This window comes from Apium graveolens, chromosome 5 (assembly GCF_009905375.1).
Source record: "Apium graveolens cultivar Ventura chromosome 5, ASM990537v1, whole genome shotgun sequence".
NCBI lineage: Eukaryota > Viridiplantae > Streptophyta > Magnoliopsida > Apiales > Apiaceae > Apium > Apium graveolens.
The window spans coordinates 27,822,569-27,843,101 of record NC_133651.1 but is presented as its reverse complement, the minus strand read 5'-3'; the positions used below and the strand labels follow the sequence as shown (position 1 = coordinate 27,843,101).

Genomic DNA, 20,533 nt, shown 5'->3' with positions numbered 1-20,533 from the left:
GTACCCACACGTCCTCCTCTTTCCTTGTCCTTTGGATGATAATTGCAATCTAACGTTTCATGATGCACTCTTTTGATTTGTTATTTACGTAAATGCTATGCTCGGAAGAAAAAAAAAAGAAGAAGAAGCCAACACAATAGAATAGAAACGAATCTTCTAAGAATGAAGAGAAAGGAAGCGAGCTAAGAGTGACTACAATTGACTAATAATTTTTTTATAAATTTTTTTAATGCAGAGAAGAAAAAGTTTGAATATAAAAATAATAAAATCAATTACTTTGTGAGAAACTGAGAATCCTCAATCATCTCAAAAATGTAAATAAATTTTTTGAAAGAAAGTGAATAAAATTTTCTCCCCGCATCATTTCCATTCTCTCCTCAAAAATTTGATAGCGGGCTTACTTTTTTTTTCCTTGTGACTTGGGAGCGCATTAAAAAGAAATGATGGAGATGAAAATGCAAGCATTCTTTTGCATAAAATGAAACTAATTAAAACGTACATTTTAAATCTTAAACGAATACATAACTAAATCAAAATTTAGAGATATATTCAGTTAAGATTTTGCAAGATTTTCTTGGATTTTGAAAATTTCCGGATATAAATTTTGATTCTAAAAAATTATTTAAAAATATGATAATATTTAATAAGGATTGTATTTTTTTAAAAAAATTGGGCGTTGTCAACTTATAGTTTAAAAAGTCTATTAAATCCCGTTGCTGTTCAATTTCGATTTTAAAAAATTCAACAAAATATAAAGATATTTAAAAGTTTATGATTTTTTTTATTTTAAAAGATGGGGGATTTAAAACTTTTGAAAATAGACAACTCTCTCAATGAGAGTCGACTCTCAAACCCTAGTTAGCCACCTCAAAGAGATTCAAATTAAGTTCTTTTCCTTTTCCCAAAATTACTTCCATCTTTTTTTCCCCATCTAATAATTAGTTTTTTATTTTTCTTTCAATAATCATTCTTATTTTGTAAGGATGACTATCGTACCCAATCTTTTTGGGTATTTTGTTTGTCCTCATTTTGGAGTGGTCGTTTGTCCTCCTTTTTGGAGTGGTCAGTATGTTTTTGGTATTTTTGACTTGTTGGTTTGTATCGTTGAGAATGATTCAATTGGGGTTTCGAGGAATCTTGAAAGCTTGCATCGAGTCTGAATCGGTGGTGAAAATCACAAAAACTCACATTTCATAATGGAAGATTGTTCATATTACGAGGGCATCTGTACCTCCAATCACTTCTGAACATTGAATTACAACTAGAATTAATTGTGTGAAGGTCAATTGTGATGCTACTGATTTTGGAGATGGTGTAGGATGAATTTCTTGGGAAACTATTGTAATATTTTTCAGTTTAAATAATATTTATATTCCGTATGTTAAGCGATCTGGAAACAAAACTGCTATTCATTTAGCTCGTTTATTTATTTGTCAACCCGATCGTATCACCAGTTTTGGAATTTGTCCAAGCTGTATTAAGTCTTTTTGATGAGATGCATAATATTTTGGCAAAAAAAAAAGATGGGGGATTTTAATGGATTTGCTATTACATTTTTAATATTTTGAAATCTCTATAAAATCCACGAGATTTTGAAATATTTTTGAAAAAATTCACAAAATCATCAAAACTTTACAAATTGTTTTTTCTCAACTTTATCATAATCCGCGAACAACTAAAATCAACGTAAATATTTTAAAATTCGTGATTATTATCTATTATTTAAAATCTGAAATAAATACATTTTATCTGAATTGTAAAAAATACTTCATAATCCTAGTTAAAATGAATTGAATAAAATTTAAATTAGACGCTCCTCAATTTTTAAAATCCAAAAAGAACGATCCAAATTGAATATCCTCGTCTTGGAAAATAATTATTTGAAAAAACAGTAAAAAAAGAGTTACAGTAGAGAAAATAACAGAGCATGAGGTGGGTAATTAACCAGCGTATACAACTCCATTTCCTTCTCTTTTCCCACTCCACTCTGTATCTCTTTCTATATATACACACATTACACATTCTCTCTCTTTCTCCAACTTCCCAAAACAAAACCTCTTTTACACATACAAACGCTATATTCAGAGAGATAGAGAAAGCCAAAAGATCAGCGAGAGAGATAGATAGAGAGAAACAGAGAGAGTGTGTGTAGGTAAGCTCCACATATATATTTGCTGTATGTCATTAAGTTGTTTCACGCATTACTACGGTGGTTTTGGCGAGCTTGCGAAATGGCCTCAATTAAGAAAACGCCGTCGTTTTTAGCTTCCGATGACTCTTCGCTCGTTTCTCGCCGTGCCGAAGTTGCGCAGGACTGGAGTGTTTTGTCTTCCGTCTCCTCCGATGATCTCCCGATCAAAACCTCCGCCGTTGCTTCCTTGAATTCTTCCGCTACTTCTGCTGCTTCTACTAAAGGTCTCTCTCTCTCCCCCTCTTTCTCTCTCTCCCTCCCTCTCTCTCTATGTATAGGCATGTTATTGTTTTTTAGCACTGAAATGTGTATGTGTGTGCCTAAAATGTGGATGGCTGTGTGTGCCTAAAATGTGGATGTGAATGCGATTACGATTGAATTAGGTTTTGATGATTGCTATTTTTACATGATTTATGTCATTGCTTATTTGTGTTGAAACTCATGTGTGTATATAGGCAGAAGTGTTTTATTGCTTCTGATAATGAATTGTATATGTATGTGTTCATAATGTGATTGAGAGTTAGGATTGTGAACAATTGAGATTTTATTCATTGTTAAGTTTATATGTTTTAGGTGTTTAGTTAACGTTTATTGTAACTGATTTGTTAATTTGTAAGGATTTATCTGTTCTCAGAAATTTATCGGAAAAATGTCAGAATTAACTTCTTTATTTATAATTAGAATTTACTACTGAACCAACCAAATATCGTGGATCACTTGTTGGACGTTGAATAATTACTTGAATAGTTTTTGGATCTAATGACAGTGAACTTTTTAGCATGTTTTTGTTTTTTACTGTAATAATGTGGCTGTTCTTTTGTCTTGATTAGGAGGATTCTTGAGTGTCAGGTGTGCTAAGAAGAGAGAAGGATGTTCTCTGTAAATCTGTAATTCTCTTAGCATTTCTAATCAAGACAGAATGAAAAGAATATTAAGCTAGTTTTATTGCATTATACTGTCATGCTTAATTTAAAAAAAGAAAATTGAAATTCTTAAAGCAATTTATGTCTTGAAGTTTTTGAAGAAAAGGTAGTCTATTGTAAACTAAATTATGTGCAAAATATATTTACTAAATCGCCAAACCATTTTTTGCTTGTACAGGAATCCCGATTATGCTAAGGGCACAAAGTAGTCATCCTTTAGACCCTTTATCTTCAGCTGAGATCTCAGTGGCCGTAGCAACTGTCAGAGCAGCTGGAGCTACCCCTGAGGTTTCAATTACGTTCTGAGTGATTAACTATGCATTGTTGGTATATGAGGGTAACACACCTTACTGCTAACTCTGCAGTGACTATAATTTTTTTTTTCTCTCCTTCAGGTCAGAGATGGCATGCGGTTTGTTGAGGTTGTTCTGTCAGAACCAAGTAAAAATATTGTTGCATTGGCAGATGCTTACTTCTTCCCTCCATTTCAACCCTCATTACTGCCGAGAACCAAGGGTGGAGCTGTTATTCCTAGTAAGCTACCTCCAAGACGAGCTAGACTTGTGGTTTACAACAAGAAGTCAAATGAAACAAGCATATGGATTGTAGAACTGTCGGAAGTACATGCAGCTACTAGAGGTGGACATCACAGGGGAAAAGTGATTTCCTCACAAGTAGTTCCTGATGTACAGCCATCAATGGTAATTTCTTATCCTTTTCAACTTTGTTATCAAGTGCTTGTCAATATGTTGTTCATCTTTGCAGAAAGAATATAACCCATTCCAACTAAAGTCAACAATTGAAGTTTCTAATTATTTAATCCCGTTTCTGATACAAAATTAAAAAATTTTGAGATCATTTTAAAAATTTATGATTCCTTATTAACTGTACTAGTGCAGTGAAGGACATAAAAAAAATTTGGATTTCATCTGGTGAGAGTCTTGCGTCTCCAATATATTGCTTTTCTGTTTCCTTTGCACCACTATATAATTAAAGTATGCAATAAATGTGGTTCTGGGTGTAATTCTGGGTAGGCCAATCCTACAAGCACACCTACTTGATTTGGTATTTCTGGGGAATATTAAATCAGAATTACATACCTAAAGAGAAAATAATCCATTATTAAAAATGAAGACTGAAGCGAGCATACTAACTTTTCTGGCCAACATTTATGATATTTTTTGTTTATTTTTGGCAACTGTACAATTCAGGCACACTTGCATGCCAGATTGTTTCTTTTGATGTTTTCTTACTTGATAATATTTTTTTCGGCTGTTGTAGGATGCCATGGAATATGCTGAATGTGAAGCAGTTGTAAAAGAGTATCCTCCTTTCTGTGAAGCTATGAAGAAGCGGGGTATTGAGGATATGGATCTTGTCATGGTTGATGCTTGGTTAGTTTAATTTTATGATGATACTTGATGCACTCAAGTGTTATCTTATCTAAGTTGTGCTTAACCGTGTACACTAAATCTTAACAGGTGTGTTGGTTACTATAGTGACGCTGATGCTCCTAACCGTAGACTCGCTAAGCCACTTATTTTCTGCAGAACGGAAAGCGATTGTCCCATGGAAAATGGTTATGCACGCCCAGTTGAGGGCATATATGTACTAGTTGATATGCAAAACATGGTTGTGATTGAGTTTGAAGATCGTAAACTTGTCCCATTACCTCCAGCTGATCCACTAAGAAACTATACTCCTGGTGAAACAAGGGGAGGGGTTGATCGTAGTGATGTAAAGCCTTTACAGATCGTACAGCCTGAGGGTCCAAGCTTTCGAGTTAGCGGACACTATGTAGAATGGCAGAAGGTATTTTTTTTTTTTTTGAGAAAGGCAGAAGGTATTTCTCTTTCTATTATTAATAAGCTTTACCAGCATTATCCTTTCTTAAGGGACCAAATATGTAACTGACTAACTGGTTTTAACTTGACAGTGGAATTTCCGAATTGGTTTCACCCCAAAGGAAGGCCTGGTTATACATTCTGTTGCATATGTTGATGGTAGTAGAGGCCGAAGACCCATAGCTCATAGACTGAGTTTTGTTGAGATGGTTGTCCCCTATGGCGATCCAAATGACCCCCATTACAGGAAAAATGCATTTGATGCAGGGGAAGATGGCCTTGGGAAGAATGCTCACTCTCTTAAAAAGGTTTGTCACTCTTTGCACATCTTAGAAACTTTCTAATATTTTTTTACTAATTTATGATCTGCTGGTGTCAAACAAATTGATTTTACAGGGATGTGATTGTTTGGGCTATATTAAGTACTTCGATGCACATTTTACAAATTTTACCGGAGGCATTGAAACTATAGAAAATTGTGTATGCCTTCATGAGGAGGATCATGGGATCCTTTGGAAGCACCAGGACTGGAGAACAGGCTTAGCAGAAGTCCGAAGATCCAGGCGCCTAACGGTTTCTTTTATATGTACTGTGGCTAATTACGAATATGGTTTTTACTGGCACTTCTATCAGGTAAGTTGAGGCTAATTAACTGCAAAACTTTTTCATAGCTTCGATTATTATAGGTCTTATATGTTCACATGAGTAAGCAGCTGGCTGATTGTTTCTAAAGTCCCACAGTGAAAAATTCTTGCCATCATGTTAAATTAGTCAGCTTTCCATTTTGGATTCTTTTCTTTTTCTTTTTTGTTAAAGTGTTTAAACATAAGAATATTGATGCACTGCATAATCCATTTGGCATTTGTATAGAGAAAATTTTCACATGAATGAACAAATTAGAACAATAGCATTATTACATTCTTTACCATTTCAAAATAAATATGATTTTATATAAATGCCCGTTTGGGAAATCTTAAGATAAATAATTTATGACTTAAAATAAATAAGTGACTTACAAGTGATAAGTAGATGAATCATTATAAGTTAATATAAGTGTTTAGATAATCTTACTTGTAAGCCAGAATTTTTTTTACTTAAATTAATCAAAATAAATAATTTTTAAAAATAATTATCTTAATTCATGAATTTTAGATTAGATTAACATTTAAAAATATATTTTTTTAAATCAAATTTAATAAAAAGGCGAAAAATCAAAATAAGTTGAAAAAAAGTACGTTGTTACTAACATTCAACTTATCTGCTTATAAGTTGAAAATTCGACTTATAAGTTGGGTCGACAAACACTCGTCGATAATTAAGTACGAGCTTATAAGTCAATAAGCTACTTATATACTTATATACTGGTGGCCAAACAGGCATAATCACATTATTGATAATCATCTTGCACTTGCCAATTCTAAATATGTCTCAAGTTATAACTCTAACAAGTATATAATGTTAGTAACCTTGTTGGCCTAGTAATGCTAGTAACGAGATCTAATTAGCTAATTTTGAAAAGGTAATTTGAAGCAGCTTTTCAATTAAATGACTATCTAATTAAACTAAATTAAAACTCATAAATCACTGTCTTTATCAAACAGTTTATTAAAATGTCTAATTTCAATATGACAGTCAAAACATTTCACTCAACTCGTAACTCAAAATCGTTAACATTAATGGTTATCCGTTAATTGCCAAAAAGAATTCATTGCTTTAAAATATACATGATAACTTGATTTGACATTCTTGATATTTGTCGTCTTTTTAAAATTGCAAGAATATTAGAAAATTCATAGGTACTCATAAGTACATTGCTTCTGCTTGATGCTTGGACAGTGAGCAAACAAAGCCTTTTCCTACTTTTAATAAACTGAGCAAAATTTTATATTCACTATGCTGACCCAGATTAACATATTGTTTTGCTACCTTCCACGCTTTACTAATATGAACACACATAATTTCAGGATTTCACATACATATGATTTTTTTGATTTTTATTTCTTTATAGTGCAATGATTTGATTGGTGGTGGCACAAAATTTTTACTTACACCTGATTATAATTCTACTTTAATTCTACTTTAATTTTTTACTGCAGGATGGAAAAATTGAAGCTGAAGTGAAACTTACTGGCATCCTCAGCTTAGGAGCATTGCAGCCTGGGGAGTCCCGGAAATATGGTACAACAATTGCACCAGGACTATATGCACCAGTTCATCAACATTTTTTTATTTCTCGTATGGATATGGCTGTTGATTGCAAGCCTGGGGAAGCATACAATCAGGTATATGCCGTCAACTTTGATATTAAGATATCTTCATATTGAAAAAGTGCAAGTAGCGCCACTTTCTTCCCTTGTAGTTCCTGTGTATGCTTTTTTCTGAGATTTGGTCTTCTTATCTGTAATGACAACCAACTTTTATCTGTAATTGTGTATACCAAAGGCAGTGACAACCAACTTTTTATCTGTAATTCGGTATACTTGTCACTGCCTCACGTAGTAATCTAGCAAATGACACCTGGCCTCATATTGTTTCATAGTTCTCTGGTGACACAAAGCAGTACTTGGGAGGTTGAGATTAACTCTTTTCCTACAAGGATCAATATAAGTTCATGGATATTCGCTTACATAATTCTTTCATAATATACGGTTTTGCAGGTTGTTGAGGTTGATGTCAAAGTCGAAGAACCCGGGAATGACAATGTACATAACAATGCGTTCTACACTGAAGAAAAATTGCTGAAATCTGAATTGCAGGCAATGCGTGATTGCAATTTTTCATCTGCTCGCCATTGGATTGTAAGTACAACAATGAGGCTTACCATGACCAAAAATTTATTGCATGTTTCTATATCTCTCTGTCTACTTTTTTGCTCCATTAAAGAGGTAAAGGTATTTTCTATTCAAGATAAAAGAAATAAAATTTATATTGAACTATAAAACCTTTGGGTCCGTTATTCTGCAGAAAAGATTCCATTTTTCCCAATTTCTTTGTATTACGTGAGCTTAAAGTTTTTTCTTTCTCTTTGTTTGGTTGTGGATTTGGTAGTTTAAATCTACGCATTCTTACTTGGTATAAATATATCTTGAAAAAGTGAAAAACTTATTTTCTGAAAATGACTCGCGCATATAGTAGGATGACGGGATTTATCATTTCTTCTTTATCCTTTCCTCCCTTTTTAACTTCTGTTCTTTTCCTGGAAAGCCTCAAAGTAATAGCATTCTATCTTGTAACTTTGTGATTTTGTTGGGTGTAGCTATCAGCTGTGAGCTGTATGTGAAAGAGTACCATACAGCGACAGTGTTGGTTTAGCCGTAGCATGATCCATTGTTTCTTTGTGTACTTGTGTATGCTTTTTTCTGAGATCTGGTCATCTGCCAAAAGATTTTCTTCCGCGGAATACTGTAATGGATCTCGTTAAATTACATCTGTGTAACAGTCTTATAGTTTAATATGAATATGTATATGTGGGCATGTATAATGTTTTTCTTCATATATTTCTGCTTGTTCCACGTCATTCTTGCGTACTTGCCTTCCCCTCCACTCTGCTTTGATCGCGTAACTTGATAGATTTTTTATGTTTCTAATCATCAATATTGTCATTTATTAACACAATTATGTTATATTACTTGTTTCTTTAGGTTAGAAACACAAGAACAGTAAATCGGACTGGACAGCTGACAGGCTACAAGCTGGTACCTGGTTCCAACTGTCTGCCTTTGGCTGGTCCGGAGGCCAAGTTTTTAAGAAGAGCTAGTTTTCTAAAGCACAATCTCTGGGTTACACCGTATGCGCAGGACGAGAACTTTCCAGGAGGAGAGTTTCCTAATCAAAATCCACGAGTTGGTGATGGGTTAGCTTCCTGGGTTAAGCAAAACAGGTCTTTAGAGGAAACAAATATAGTTCTTTGGTAAGCTTCAGATTCATTTTCATAATTATCTAGTAGTTACAATGAATCATATATTTCTTTTTTTTCAAACCTCAGCTGCAAAATTACACACGAACTCTTGTATTATGGATTTTTCTTCTTCAAATGCGAGTTTAAATGATGCATTTTTTTATTAGCAGTGAAATATGATATCATGCATTGGGTTGATCAAGACTGTGAGTTGATAGATAATTTTCAACCCAAGAAGGATATTATTTTCTAGATTTTTATTAAGATAAAGATTGTAATTTTTCAAATGAGCTTGTCTCTTGTGCTTTTTAATTGAAAGGAAAGTGGTTTAATTATGTATACTTGTTTTTGTTAAATGCAGGTATGTTTTTGGTATCACACATGTTCCTCGGTTGGAAGATTGGCCTGTCATGCCTGTAGAACGCATCGGTTTTATGCTTCAGGTACATGTTGCCTACCTCTATATATGTCTGTGCAACAGTGTCAGTAATTGCTTCTGTTCATATGGGAAAGTCACAAATTACGGCATCTTTCAACGATATTTCCTAATATGAGTACTTCCTCTAAATATTTTTAGCACTTGCAAATATATATTGCTCAATTGCTATATTCCCCAAATTGGTTCCCAAATGAGCACCCATGTGCATGTAGCAGTGGGCTATGTTTAACTAATAGATTTATGCAAAATAGGAGTATTTAAAATATGCCACATGCATTTAGGTTATCTAAATTTGGTACCTCTTGCAAAAGAACTTGGATTTGCTGAATATGTTCTACTACATACTGATGTTCACTTCATTTGCTGCTGATTCAACATTTGCTTAATACAACATTTGCTGCTGATTCAACCAAAATTTGTTTGATCACTTCATTTTGAACTTCACCGTGATCTTGATTTTGGATAAAACGAAATAATGAGGTAGCTTGAGTTTGACCAAGCCTCACAAGTAGAAGTAGGCGGCTTTTAACTCTTTGTTGGGATGCATTTGTGTATCAAGTATCAACTGTCAATATGACAGGATATATCCCACTCCTCCAAACATATTTGTGGACATGTTGCATATCATGCCTGGAGAATTTTTTAACCACAGTGTCGTAAATGAAGGTTAACCATACCATATATACTATATGGTGCTTACATTTATTGATTAGAGTTATTAACATGATTTTTGATGTCTATGGGTGTAGCCACATGGATTTTTCAACTGCTCGCCTGCTGTAGATGTCCCGCCCAATGGATGCGAGTTGGATGTTAAAGACGGTGATTCCAAAGATAGTACAGATGCCAAATCAATTTCAAACGAGCTGATGGCCAAGCTCTGATATCTTCTATGACTGCATCTGTATTTTCTTTCTCTTGCTGTATTCTTTATGACAATGAGTTCCATGAAACAAGGGTAATTACGTTGTCTGTCAATTTTGCTTAAACGGTGTTTGAACAGTAACTTTGACGTCGCATGATTGTTTTTTTAATAATTTGCGTGTTTTCTGATTTGATTTAATACGGGGTGAATATACTGGTGTGGACTGTGGAGTAGACTAGACGACTAGTAGTACTGAATACTTAAAAGTCTAGCCTCTCAGCAAATACCAGTTCAAAGGTGCCTTCATAAAAATACCAGTTCAAAGGTCAAGGGTCTTTTTATAGTAGTAGTGGGTTTATAGTACTCCCTCTCCCTTATTCTGGTCCACAAAAGTGATATCCACCATTAGCTTCTCTTTTCCCAAAATTCATTTCTTTACATTATTTTAGACTTTTAGTATACGTGTATATAGTATTATAATATCACTAGTGTTCTCCTTTTCTATACTAGTAGAATAAAATCAAGAACATTTGTCTGGGGGAACTCCACTTTTCATACTCGTGATTCTTTTCAAAGTATTCTTTACTCTCTCTTTCTATCTCTCTCTCTAGTCTCTCTATCTAATGGCTGCTGCTGAACAAGAAGAGAAGAGCATCCAAGAGGAGCTCACAGACCAAATCTTACTCGCTGAACGAGTTATCAAATCAGCCCAAGAAGCCGAGTCTTCCAAACTCGAATGCTTTGAACTTGCGAAACAGTCCACCCAACTCGCTCACCTCCTCCGATCCATAGTCCGACTCACCCCTTCTTCTCAGTCCTTATACGAACGCCCCCTCCGCCGTATCATTACCGATAGTTCTATGAACCTTCTTCGTGCCTTAACCCTTGTACGCAAGTGTAAGCACAGTGGAGTTCTCCGTTTAGTCTTTGCTATAACTACCACAGCTGATTTTCGTAAAGTTTCGAATCTTCTTGAATCTTCTATTGCAGACATTAAATGGCTTATCTCCATTTATGACTCTGAATCTGGAACCAACTTGTCTCTTCCCCCAATTGCTAGTAACGACCCGATTCTCGCATGGGTTTGGTCTTTTATAGCTACTGTTCAAATGGGTCAACTCAAAGACCGTGTAGAAGCTGCTAATGAACTCGCTTCCTTGGCTCGAGACAATAATCGAAACATGAAAATTATCGTTCAAGAAGACGGGGTTGCGCCATTACTTAAGCTTTTGACAGATGGTGCTTCTGCTGAAGCTCAATTGGCAGCTGCTACTGCTCTTTATAATTTAGGTACTGATCAGGAAAAGGTTAAGTCAATTGCCAGTGAGGTTTCAGCTGTTTCGATTGTAGTTAAAGCAATTGGCGAGTCTCCGATGAGGGTTCAGATTGTGTTGGTGAATTTAGTGGCTAGAATGGCGGATTTGGATGAAGGAGTTAGAGAGGATTTGGGAAGAGAGAATGTACATAGGCCATTGGTGACTTTGTTGGGGATGGATATTGTTGTGGAGGAAGCTAAGACACCCTCAGGTAAGCCTACTAGTATACATTCACTTGTTCAAATTAATAAAGAAGTGTCTAAGAAAAGTTTTCATTCAAATTCTTCGTCGTCATTATATTCTGATGGTAGTAGTAGAGGTGGACGGAAGGAGAGAGAAGCCGAGTCACCTGATATGAAACACAAGCTTAAGATATGCTGTGCAGGGGCATTGTGGATGTTATCGAAAGGGAGTTTGCATAATAGTAGGAAAATTACAGATACAAAAGCTTTAGTTTGTCTAGCAAAACTCATTGAGAAGGAGCATGGGGAGTTGCAAATCAACTGTTTGATGACAGTGATGGAGTTGGCTGCGGTGGCTGAAATCCATCCCGATCTTAGACAAGTGGCTTTTAAGCCGAACTCTCCTGCGGCTAGAGTAATTTTGGACCAGCTATTGAGAGTACTTAATGAAGAGACTAGTCCACAATTGTTGAAACCGACTATAAAATCGATAGGGTCTTTGGCAAGGACCTTTCCCGCGAAAGAAACTAGAATCCTTGGCCCTTTAGTCAAACAACTTGGGCATAAGAGTGCTGATGTGGCTACTGAAGCTGCTATTGCGCTTGGTAAATTTGTTGCTCTGGATAACTTTAATCGTGTTGAGCACTCAAAGTCGATAATCGAGTTTAATGGGGTGCCGCGTTTAATGAATTTGCTTAAGAGCAATGATCGGCCTCGAAAGCATGAATTTGTGTTGTTGTGCTGCCTTGCCATACATGTTGGTAACAGCCCTGCACTTGAACAAGCAAGAGCGTTGAGTGTAATAGAGGAAGCAGCTCGTCCTATGCTGGCTCATCATCCCGAATTAAGAGAGTTGTTTGCTAAAGCTGTAGACCATCTCACTCTCTATCAGGCTGGTGTTCATACCCACCATAAGCACTCCTATGTACCATAAATGTTCTGAAGATTTTTTTTCAATCTTCGATGTATTCATCAGGAACTCGTTGGTAACGGGAATACGTGTTAAGGAGGCTCATGATATCGTTTAAATGTTGTTCATGTTATCCATCAGTCAAATTGTGTAAAATGAGTAGTCCATCCTGCACAGAAAATGATGCCGGATGCCTGATAGTTCTGTTCCCGTTCTCAATTGTATGGCTGAAAGAAGCAGTTCTTTTGTTTCCCGTCTGAGCTTTTTCTCATTCTCACACCCCACATATTTCATGTAGTAGGAAAATTCAATTCTGTGAAAAAAATGTTGCAATTTCTTTATCTGGCAGGACATTTGTAGTAGTCGAGTATATCATAATAAAAGGATGAATCAGGATTTTCATAAGAAAGAATCCGAGTTTTTTTGTTACTCAAATTGGTGTTTAGTGTTTACATATTTTTGTTATGAGAATCAGATACCACACTATAATTCCTGATGATAAAATTTATATCTATATTACAAACCTGGGCAATGAAGGAATGTCATGTCGGCTCCCAGAAGTTTCAAACTATGTTTTATGTAATGTTCGGTGGCACCTCTATCTCCCGTGCTCAACTTTGCCTGAAGATCCTCCAAAGTTGGTTGTTTTGCCTTTAATTTATCTAGTAAAATACTTTTTTTTTTCAATTCATATTTCTTCTTTTTTGATTTATTTTACATGTAATTCCTAATATTAACGTTACTCTATCTTATGGGTTGAGAGCAGTTGAAGAGATAATATATTCTTTGAAAATATTTATGTTGAACCCTATAAACCCCCTCGAAGAGGGAGATGAATAATCGTCTTTTAACTTAAATGACTTAGAAATCCCCAATTTAGCACAATGCTATTATTTGGATTTTATGAATTCTGATTAGTTATTGACTTGAGTTCCCGTCGATCACCAAGTTCCTGTCTCGTTGAGCCCCGGGACTATAGCCTTAAGGGATCGAGTGTTAGCAGATAGATTACGGTTAGGGAGGACAGAGTTTGCGGATAACCAAATTCGGGGTCGGGGATCCGGGTTGTCACGAATTTCATTTCCCTTAACAACACCCAATCTTAATAAATAATCAACTATTCTGTACTGTGACCCCACCATTAAACACACACACCACAAGTTATAACCTCAGAGATGAATATCCAAAAATAATCACAAGTCATTTTATTCCACAATTATCTGCCAATACACCTTAAAAGGTTTTCTGAATAAATTTACATTTTCTTTGCCATTATTACAATTCATAAATATACATAAATCTGGTATATCAAAAGTTGAAAGCCTAGCCTAATGGTAGCTCCTACCTCAGCTACGGCGGCATCAACGCTTCCAGAAAACTGCGGAACGTTTCCTAACCGCTTGCGAATTGGAAGCTTGGTCTTGTTCATCTTTTCTATCTGTTGTTGTGTGATGAAAAAAGAAAGTAAGGGTGAGCAGCAAGCCCACCAAAATAATATGTATAATGATTAACAATATATGAGCCTATTCATAATACTCATGAAAGTCTTGGTCAAAAGAAATGAACCAAGTTGATATCTTAATGCGATGAAGTCGCAAAATATTCAGTATATATATATATATACATATATACTTTTCAAAATATTGGAAGTCCTCTTCCATGCATAATATACACAAAGTCCCAGTGTATAACTGTATAAAAAATATCGTTGCAAGGCGATCTCATATATCTAACCTTGTCTCAACGTTTTTCTGAAAATCTTTGTCATTCATAAGACAATTATTAATTAGATATAAGTTTAAAAGATGAAGTTACAAGATACACCAATATACTTATATCTTTCCCAAATACTACTTGAACTACCACCATTCAAGTTATAATTAGTTTCAAAAGTTCATCACATAGATGAGACTACAAGACAAGATTTGAATAGATTCAATCTTTGAATATTATTATAAATAATGAAATTACGAGATACTTCATTAAGTCCCGACATATATATACACCTATATATATATATATACATTTCCTGAAAACCTCTGTCATGTAAAGTATGAACAGAATTGCAATATCCAATAAATTTGGAAAGGAAAGAATTTTGGCATAAACCTGATATCTTGCTGATCAGGCAAAGATACCAATAAGTAACCTTTTCTACTAGTAGATGGACGAATTCCCCACTGGTCATCACCCTGGTCGTAATAGGACCTTATGCTGGACTGCCACTCAGCCACTTATGCATTTGATGGACTCCCACTAAGCCACTTACACTATCATGGACGCCCACTGAGCCCATGTTGCTTATGCCGACTCAATAGATGGACTTACTTCCCGAACGTTGGGTAAGTAATCAATTCATTTACCAAAACTGCAACCTTGTTGCGAATATAAAATACACCACATAGCCGGATCCCTCAGGTTTTGAGCGAGTATTTAAATCCCCTTAAAAAGGAAGATCTTAAATATAAAAATGAGTTTTGGGATCCGCTCTAACTTTTAAAAATCATTTTGAAGACTCGAAAACACTTTAAAGAGTGTTTGGAGTAAAGCTGATTTAATGAAGTAAATCAGTCCCTGGAATATTTAGAAAATGTCTGAATATTATTATTTAAATAATATTCCCATAAAGAATAATCTTTATAAAAATAATTGAAGTAGAAGTATTAAAACTTATACTTGAAACGAGTATTAAATAACCAAAGATATACTTATATGAAAGTAATATCTTTATTTGAATAATCGAAAATAAGTTTGATTATTGACACCTTATTCTTTAATAAAATAAAGAATATATCTCAGCAAATAATCGGAGTCATAGATCCTCAAATGAATATTCAAATAATATTCATTAAATAATATAAACTGAGTCATAAGCCCTCGAATGAATATTCAAATAATATTCAATAAATAATATAAAAGAGTCATAAGCCCTCGAATGAATTATTCAATTAATATTCAAATAATAAAATAAAGGGAGTCATAAGTCCTCGAATTAATATTCAAAATAATATTCATTTAATATAAAGGAGTCATAAGCCTTCGAATAATATTCGAAATAATATTCAATAATAAAATAAAGTTAAAGTTATCGAATAAACCTTATTCGATTAATAGTTTTGAAAACTATGACCATATATATATATAAGTATATATATATATATATATATATATATATATATATTTATATCCATATATACAAAATCTACTCGGGATCCTCGACTCCCGATTTTAGAAAATATTTTCACCTTTGGGTCCCTATACTAAGGGTATATGCAAATTACCGCTATCCTCTAGCATAGGTATTATCAATTGAATCAACAGATATATAAGGAAAGAATACGAAACAGGCATGCATATATATATATATATACCATAGCAGCATGCTTCAATATATTGCAACATTTGCTAATTAACCAACATGCATCTATCGCAAGATAATGCAAATACATATATACATCACAATAACAGTTATAACTGGTAGAAAACTTGCCTGAGCAACTTGGGGTGAAAAAGGCTCGGGACGAGTCTGGTAACCTATAAACAACAAGTAAGTTGGAATTAAACCAAAGTCACTTGTAAATCTATACTCTAACCAACTCAGACTCTAACGCTCGTTTTGTGCTTACTGATTCACTTAAGTCACTCGAGTACCCTCGGCTCCACCATTTTTTAATAATTTAACCTTTACGAGTTTTAAGGCGATTCCTTCGCGAGTGTCTTACCAACTGCCTAACACACTTACCATAAATGTTTTATACATTAATTAACTCATTTTGGCCTTTAACCTATGTTTCAAAGTAAGGCGAGGGGAAATGTTTCGTTCGCGAAACGCCGTTACTTAAAACAGTCGTTTCTCCTAAACCGTGCATCGGAATCGAACGAACCACATATCAAAACGAAGCTCGTAACATGAGCTATCTAGACATGGCAATGGTCATAATCTAGCAGGGGGTTCTCGGGTCCTAATGTTATGCACAAAAACAGTCTAAAGAAAATCGGACGTTACGACGGCTATGTTTACGTGATTTCCCAAATTTAAACCATTCAAAACCATCCACAATTCAACCCCAAATCAATCATACAACCAACATCCATCCAAAACACACTCCAACAGCCCCATCAAATCAATGTTACCAATTCATACTTATTTCTCAATTATGAACTAAGAGTTTTACTTAAGTTCATTGACTAATTAACCAAGATTTTCAACTCCAAAAATATCACAAAATCAACCAATCTCTAAACACACAATAATCATGCCTCTCACCAACTAAAATACTCATAACTAGCTTTAACATGATTACACACCCATTACCCTAACCCTTCATCTAAACATTAGGAAATCTAAACAACAAAACTTAAAGCTAAGATCATGAAGAGTTATACCTTCCTTGAAGCTTTTAATCCATGAAAGATCCTTGGAATGCCCATGGAAGCCTTAATCTAACCTCCTACAAGCTTGTTCTTTCAAAGAAATCAAGAACACAAAAATTAATTATAAGAAAGTACTATTCACCATCTTCTTTCTTGATTTATAGAAAAAGATTGGCTTGGAATTAGAAGCTTAAACTTATAGGAAGTATGTAACTTAACTAGGAGAAGCTAGGATAATTACCTTGCTAAATAGTAAGTGGAGGAGCTTGGACTTTCATTTTTTAAGAAAAGAGGCCGAGAGCTTGAAGAAGAAAATGGGGGTTTTGTGTTTTTTGATGAAAATGAAATGTTTTGGCTTGGTTGGTTGTTTTTTGTCTTGTTTTTGGTTAATTATTTTCTAGCCTTGACTTTGTGTGGTTTTAAATCAACCACATCTCCTTCCCCTTATGTCATGCTTATGTCACATTGCTATGTCATCATCCCTTTTAATCTCTTTGATTAGCTTCTAATTGTTTGCCTAATGACCGCTGATCTGTTATACGGTTCGCTTAACTTTCGTTTTCGTTTATCGTTTGAGGGATCATACCCGGGATCTTATTACTTAGGTTCCCTTAACCTTTCTCAATACATTATATTCCTTTTTATGATCCTCTATTATAATCCTTTAATTTAAATCCTTTTTATCCTGTTACCTTATACTCAATTCTCTCCGTATCTAGTGTATTTCCGGGAAAAATCAAAGTGTTCGGAATTGGATTCTGACGATCTTTGCATACACTTATATACCATATAAAGTACTAATAAAACCTCAAAATATCCATATCAGAACCCCTACATAGTGTGGCATGAAAAATTTTCTCAATCAGCAAAAACACTATTCATAAGGGTTTCAAAAAAAAAAAATTCCCAAAAATTGGGGTTATTACAGATACCTTAGACCAAATTGAAGAGTTGGGTGAATTTTGATAATGAGTATAGGTATCAGATACCGGACCCTAATAATCGGGCGTGGATGATGCCTGAGTATGGAATGCACAGGATCCCATTGATTTTGTTTGAGTACGGGCTTCGACTTCCCGTGCATCCTTTTCAGTTGGCTCTTTATGAAGCGATTGGGTTTGGCCTGGGTCAGCTGTCCCTTAATTATGTTGCTCAGGTGAATGGTTTTATTGCGTTGTGTTATGAGAAGGGTTGGGTGCCAACGAATCAGTTGTTCTTTTCTATTTATGGGATACAATACCACGAGGGGCAGGTATATTTTGATTCTCGTCAGAAGAGAATGAAAATTGTTAGTGTTTGTTCCTCGAATTCGAGGTATCATTCAAAGTGGTTATACATTGGGGGCCCGGATCTAAAGTTTATTCGACCATGTCGAAAAGTTAGTCAAAATACTTTTGACTCGCTGAATAAGTTAGATAAGTATGATACGGATTATTTGGATAGTTTTCATGGATCGATGTCGGTTTATTCCCATTTACAGCTGAAAGATAATAAATTTTTAGAAGAGCATGCTCGTAAGGCTTTATCGCATATTTCATTGTTTTGTTTTTATTCTTCCTGTCCCTTCTATCTTTTATTTTATTCTTTATTCATGTATATCTATTTGGCTTGATGTGCGGGGGCTAATATATATATATATATTTATTTATTTATTTCGTGAAGTCGTAGGCAATGATGTTCTTAGTGCAGAAATCCACAAATGGGGGTGTAGACGCCTCTAAGGCTGGGGTTCAAAGGCCGAACCGTCGAAGGTCGGCCATTTTGTTTCGTTTGATTTACTGGATGACAATGGTGACAGGGTAATTGAGAATCAGGAGGAGGTTGTTAATGATGGTTTGGGGATTATTCCCCGCAAGCGGCACCATGGTGATGGTGATAACGTTCGTGTTGATGTCTCGAGGGGTGATACTGGCCGTTCTACTGGAGTTAACAAAACTTTAACGATAATCGGAGGCAGGGCTTTCATGAACCCTACAGCTGACCCGCATGCTGCGCGGGAGATTGTTCGTGTTGAGATTCAACCCAACGAACGTTGGACCGGGGGTTCAACGGTTCCAATTCAAGCTTTCCAGGTGTTTCACCTTCCTCAAGATGCAGTTTCTTATTCTTCAAAAAAGAGAAGTGATATTGTTGATCGATGCATGAGTCGAGTTGGTCGGGTATGCGTTTGTTTTTTGGCTACTTGTATATATATACGTTTTGCTTGTTTTTGTTTTGTGTTTGCTTTAATTCGTGTGTGTTTGGGAATTTGTTTGCAGTTTCTTTCTTATTTCACACATATTCTGGAGGAATTTAAAAATGATGTAGAAGGGGAGGATGTTTCCCGTCTTGCCGCTGACCTCTCTGCTATGGGAAGAGAGAAGAAGAAGTTTGAGGACCAGTACATCGAGGTTGAACGTCGGGTTGGAGAACTGTCGACCACGAACTCCAAACTCAGCAAGCAAGTTGGGGAGATGGAGCTGGCTCGTGATATGATGAGCACGAGGATTGATAACCTGGAGAAGGAGTTGCGGGAAATGACTGTGTCGAGAAACGAGGAGAAGGGTGAGAGGGAGACGGCGGAAGCCGAGTTAAGTCGTGTACTTGACTCCAACAAGTCGCTGGTTGAGGAGAATGACAAGCTGAAGGTCGACGTTCAGAAGGGTGTGGAGGATATTGCCAAGGTTTTAGGCGATGGTTATGGCCGTTGTTTGATCAGGCTATCGAAATTCGGTGTAGATGTTACTGGCTATTTTTTTGAAGAGTACGTGCAGGATTTCGCCTTGGAACATGCGGCCCTTCAGGATCCTCCAGCCCATACTGATACTTGAAGGCGGGGGGAATGCCCCGTGATTATTGTAAAGTTTTTCTGCTGAATTTTAATGGCTATGAATGTTTTTCTGTTGGTATTTGCATACTTTCATTTCCTGGCTATAAATGTTGGTATTTCTATTTTGTTTTTGGATGATGTATTTCACCTGTTGCTTGGTGATTATCAAATTTTAGTTCTGAAATAGTTCCGCCTTCAAAAGTGGCCTCGAGACTATGTCTAAGTTTGATTTTTGACCCTTAATCACTTGTTACTAAAATTCCTTATAGAACTTTTGTTTTTGGGGTATTTGATGAAGTATTTTTAGAATTTTAACATATTGCGTGTTTAACTTTTTATTCAGTGATCATTACTTTAATCCCCTATATTTGCGTTTTTGTGGGGATAAGTGTCTTCCCTCGATGTTTGCCATGCGGGAGTTATTTCTTTCTACAACTTAGTTAACCCTTTACACTTGAGAAGTACGTTAATGTAACTATGTATTTAAGTGTGAAGTTCTTTAATAGTTCATTGTGAAGTATGCCGAAATGATAATTCGTTATATTTTTTAGTCTAGATGAGACCTTTATAACTTGTTCGATTATGTGAAGTGTCTAAATAGTGCGGGCTGATATATGCCTACATCGTTTTATCGACTTTCGATGAAATATCATATTGATTTTATTTTGTTGTGAGACGGGGCGGGGTTAAGTTTTGAAGCTTTTGTTTAAATAACTTAATTCGATGGGGGCCTCATAACGACCCTCCTTGCATCTAGGGCAGATCTTAAGATAGACAATATT

The 20,533-nt window shown here is 35.3% G+C and overlaps 3 protein-coding genes and 1 long non-coding RNA gene across 4 annotated transcripts; 3 read left to right on the top strand and 1 right to left on the bottom strand.

Annotated features, from left to right (window-relative positions):
- Positions 1–1,999: 1,999 nt before the first annotated feature.
- Positions 2,000–10,358, top strand: LOC141723734 (diamine oxidase [copper-containing] 1, peroxisomal-like). Its single transcript, XM_074525616.1, has 12 exons — positions 2,000–2,415; positions 3,293–3,402; positions 3,510–3,815; positions 4,396–4,508; positions 4,596–4,926; positions 5,051–5,266; positions 5,355–5,591; positions 7,055–7,240; positions 7,616–7,756; positions 8,600–8,868; positions 9,218–9,299; positions 10,045–10,358. The coding sequence occupies exons 1-12, from the start codon at positions 2,232–2,234 to the stop codon at positions 10,177–10,179; spliced, it is 2,310 nt and encodes a 769-aa protein (XP_074381717.1). The 5' UTR covers positions 2,000–2,231; the 3' UTR covers positions 10,180–10,358.
- A 425-nt stretch (positions 10,359–10,783) lies between these two features.
- Positions 10,784–12,592, top strand: LOC141659937 (uncharacterized). Its single transcript, XM_074466878.1, has one exon. The coding sequence runs from the start codon at positions 10,784–10,786 to the stop codon at positions 12,590–12,592; it is 1,809 nt and encodes a 602-aa protein (XP_074322979.1).
- A 3,466-nt stretch (positions 12,593–16,058) lies between these two features.
- On the bottom strand, positions 16,059–17,316 carry LOC141723365 (uncharacterized). Its single transcript, XR_012576256.1, has 3 exons — positions 17,184–17,316; positions 16,955–17,032; positions 16,059–16,102 (listed from the first exon to the last, which is right to left on the bottom strand). It is a non-coding gene; the product is annotated as an uncharacterized LOC141723365 (long non-coding RNA).
- Positions 17,317–18,658: 1,342 nt separating this feature from the next.
- LOC141723650 (uncharacterized) lies at positions 18,659–19,805 on the top strand. Its single transcript, XM_074525509.1, has 2 exons — positions 18,659–19,101; positions 19,201–19,805. The coding sequence occupies exons 1-2, from the start codon at positions 18,907–18,909 to the stop codon at positions 19,750–19,752; spliced, it is 747 nt and encodes a 248-aa protein (XP_074381610.1). The 5' UTR covers positions 18,659–18,906; the 3' UTR covers positions 19,753–19,805.
- Positions 19,806–20,533: the final 728 nt, after the last annotated feature.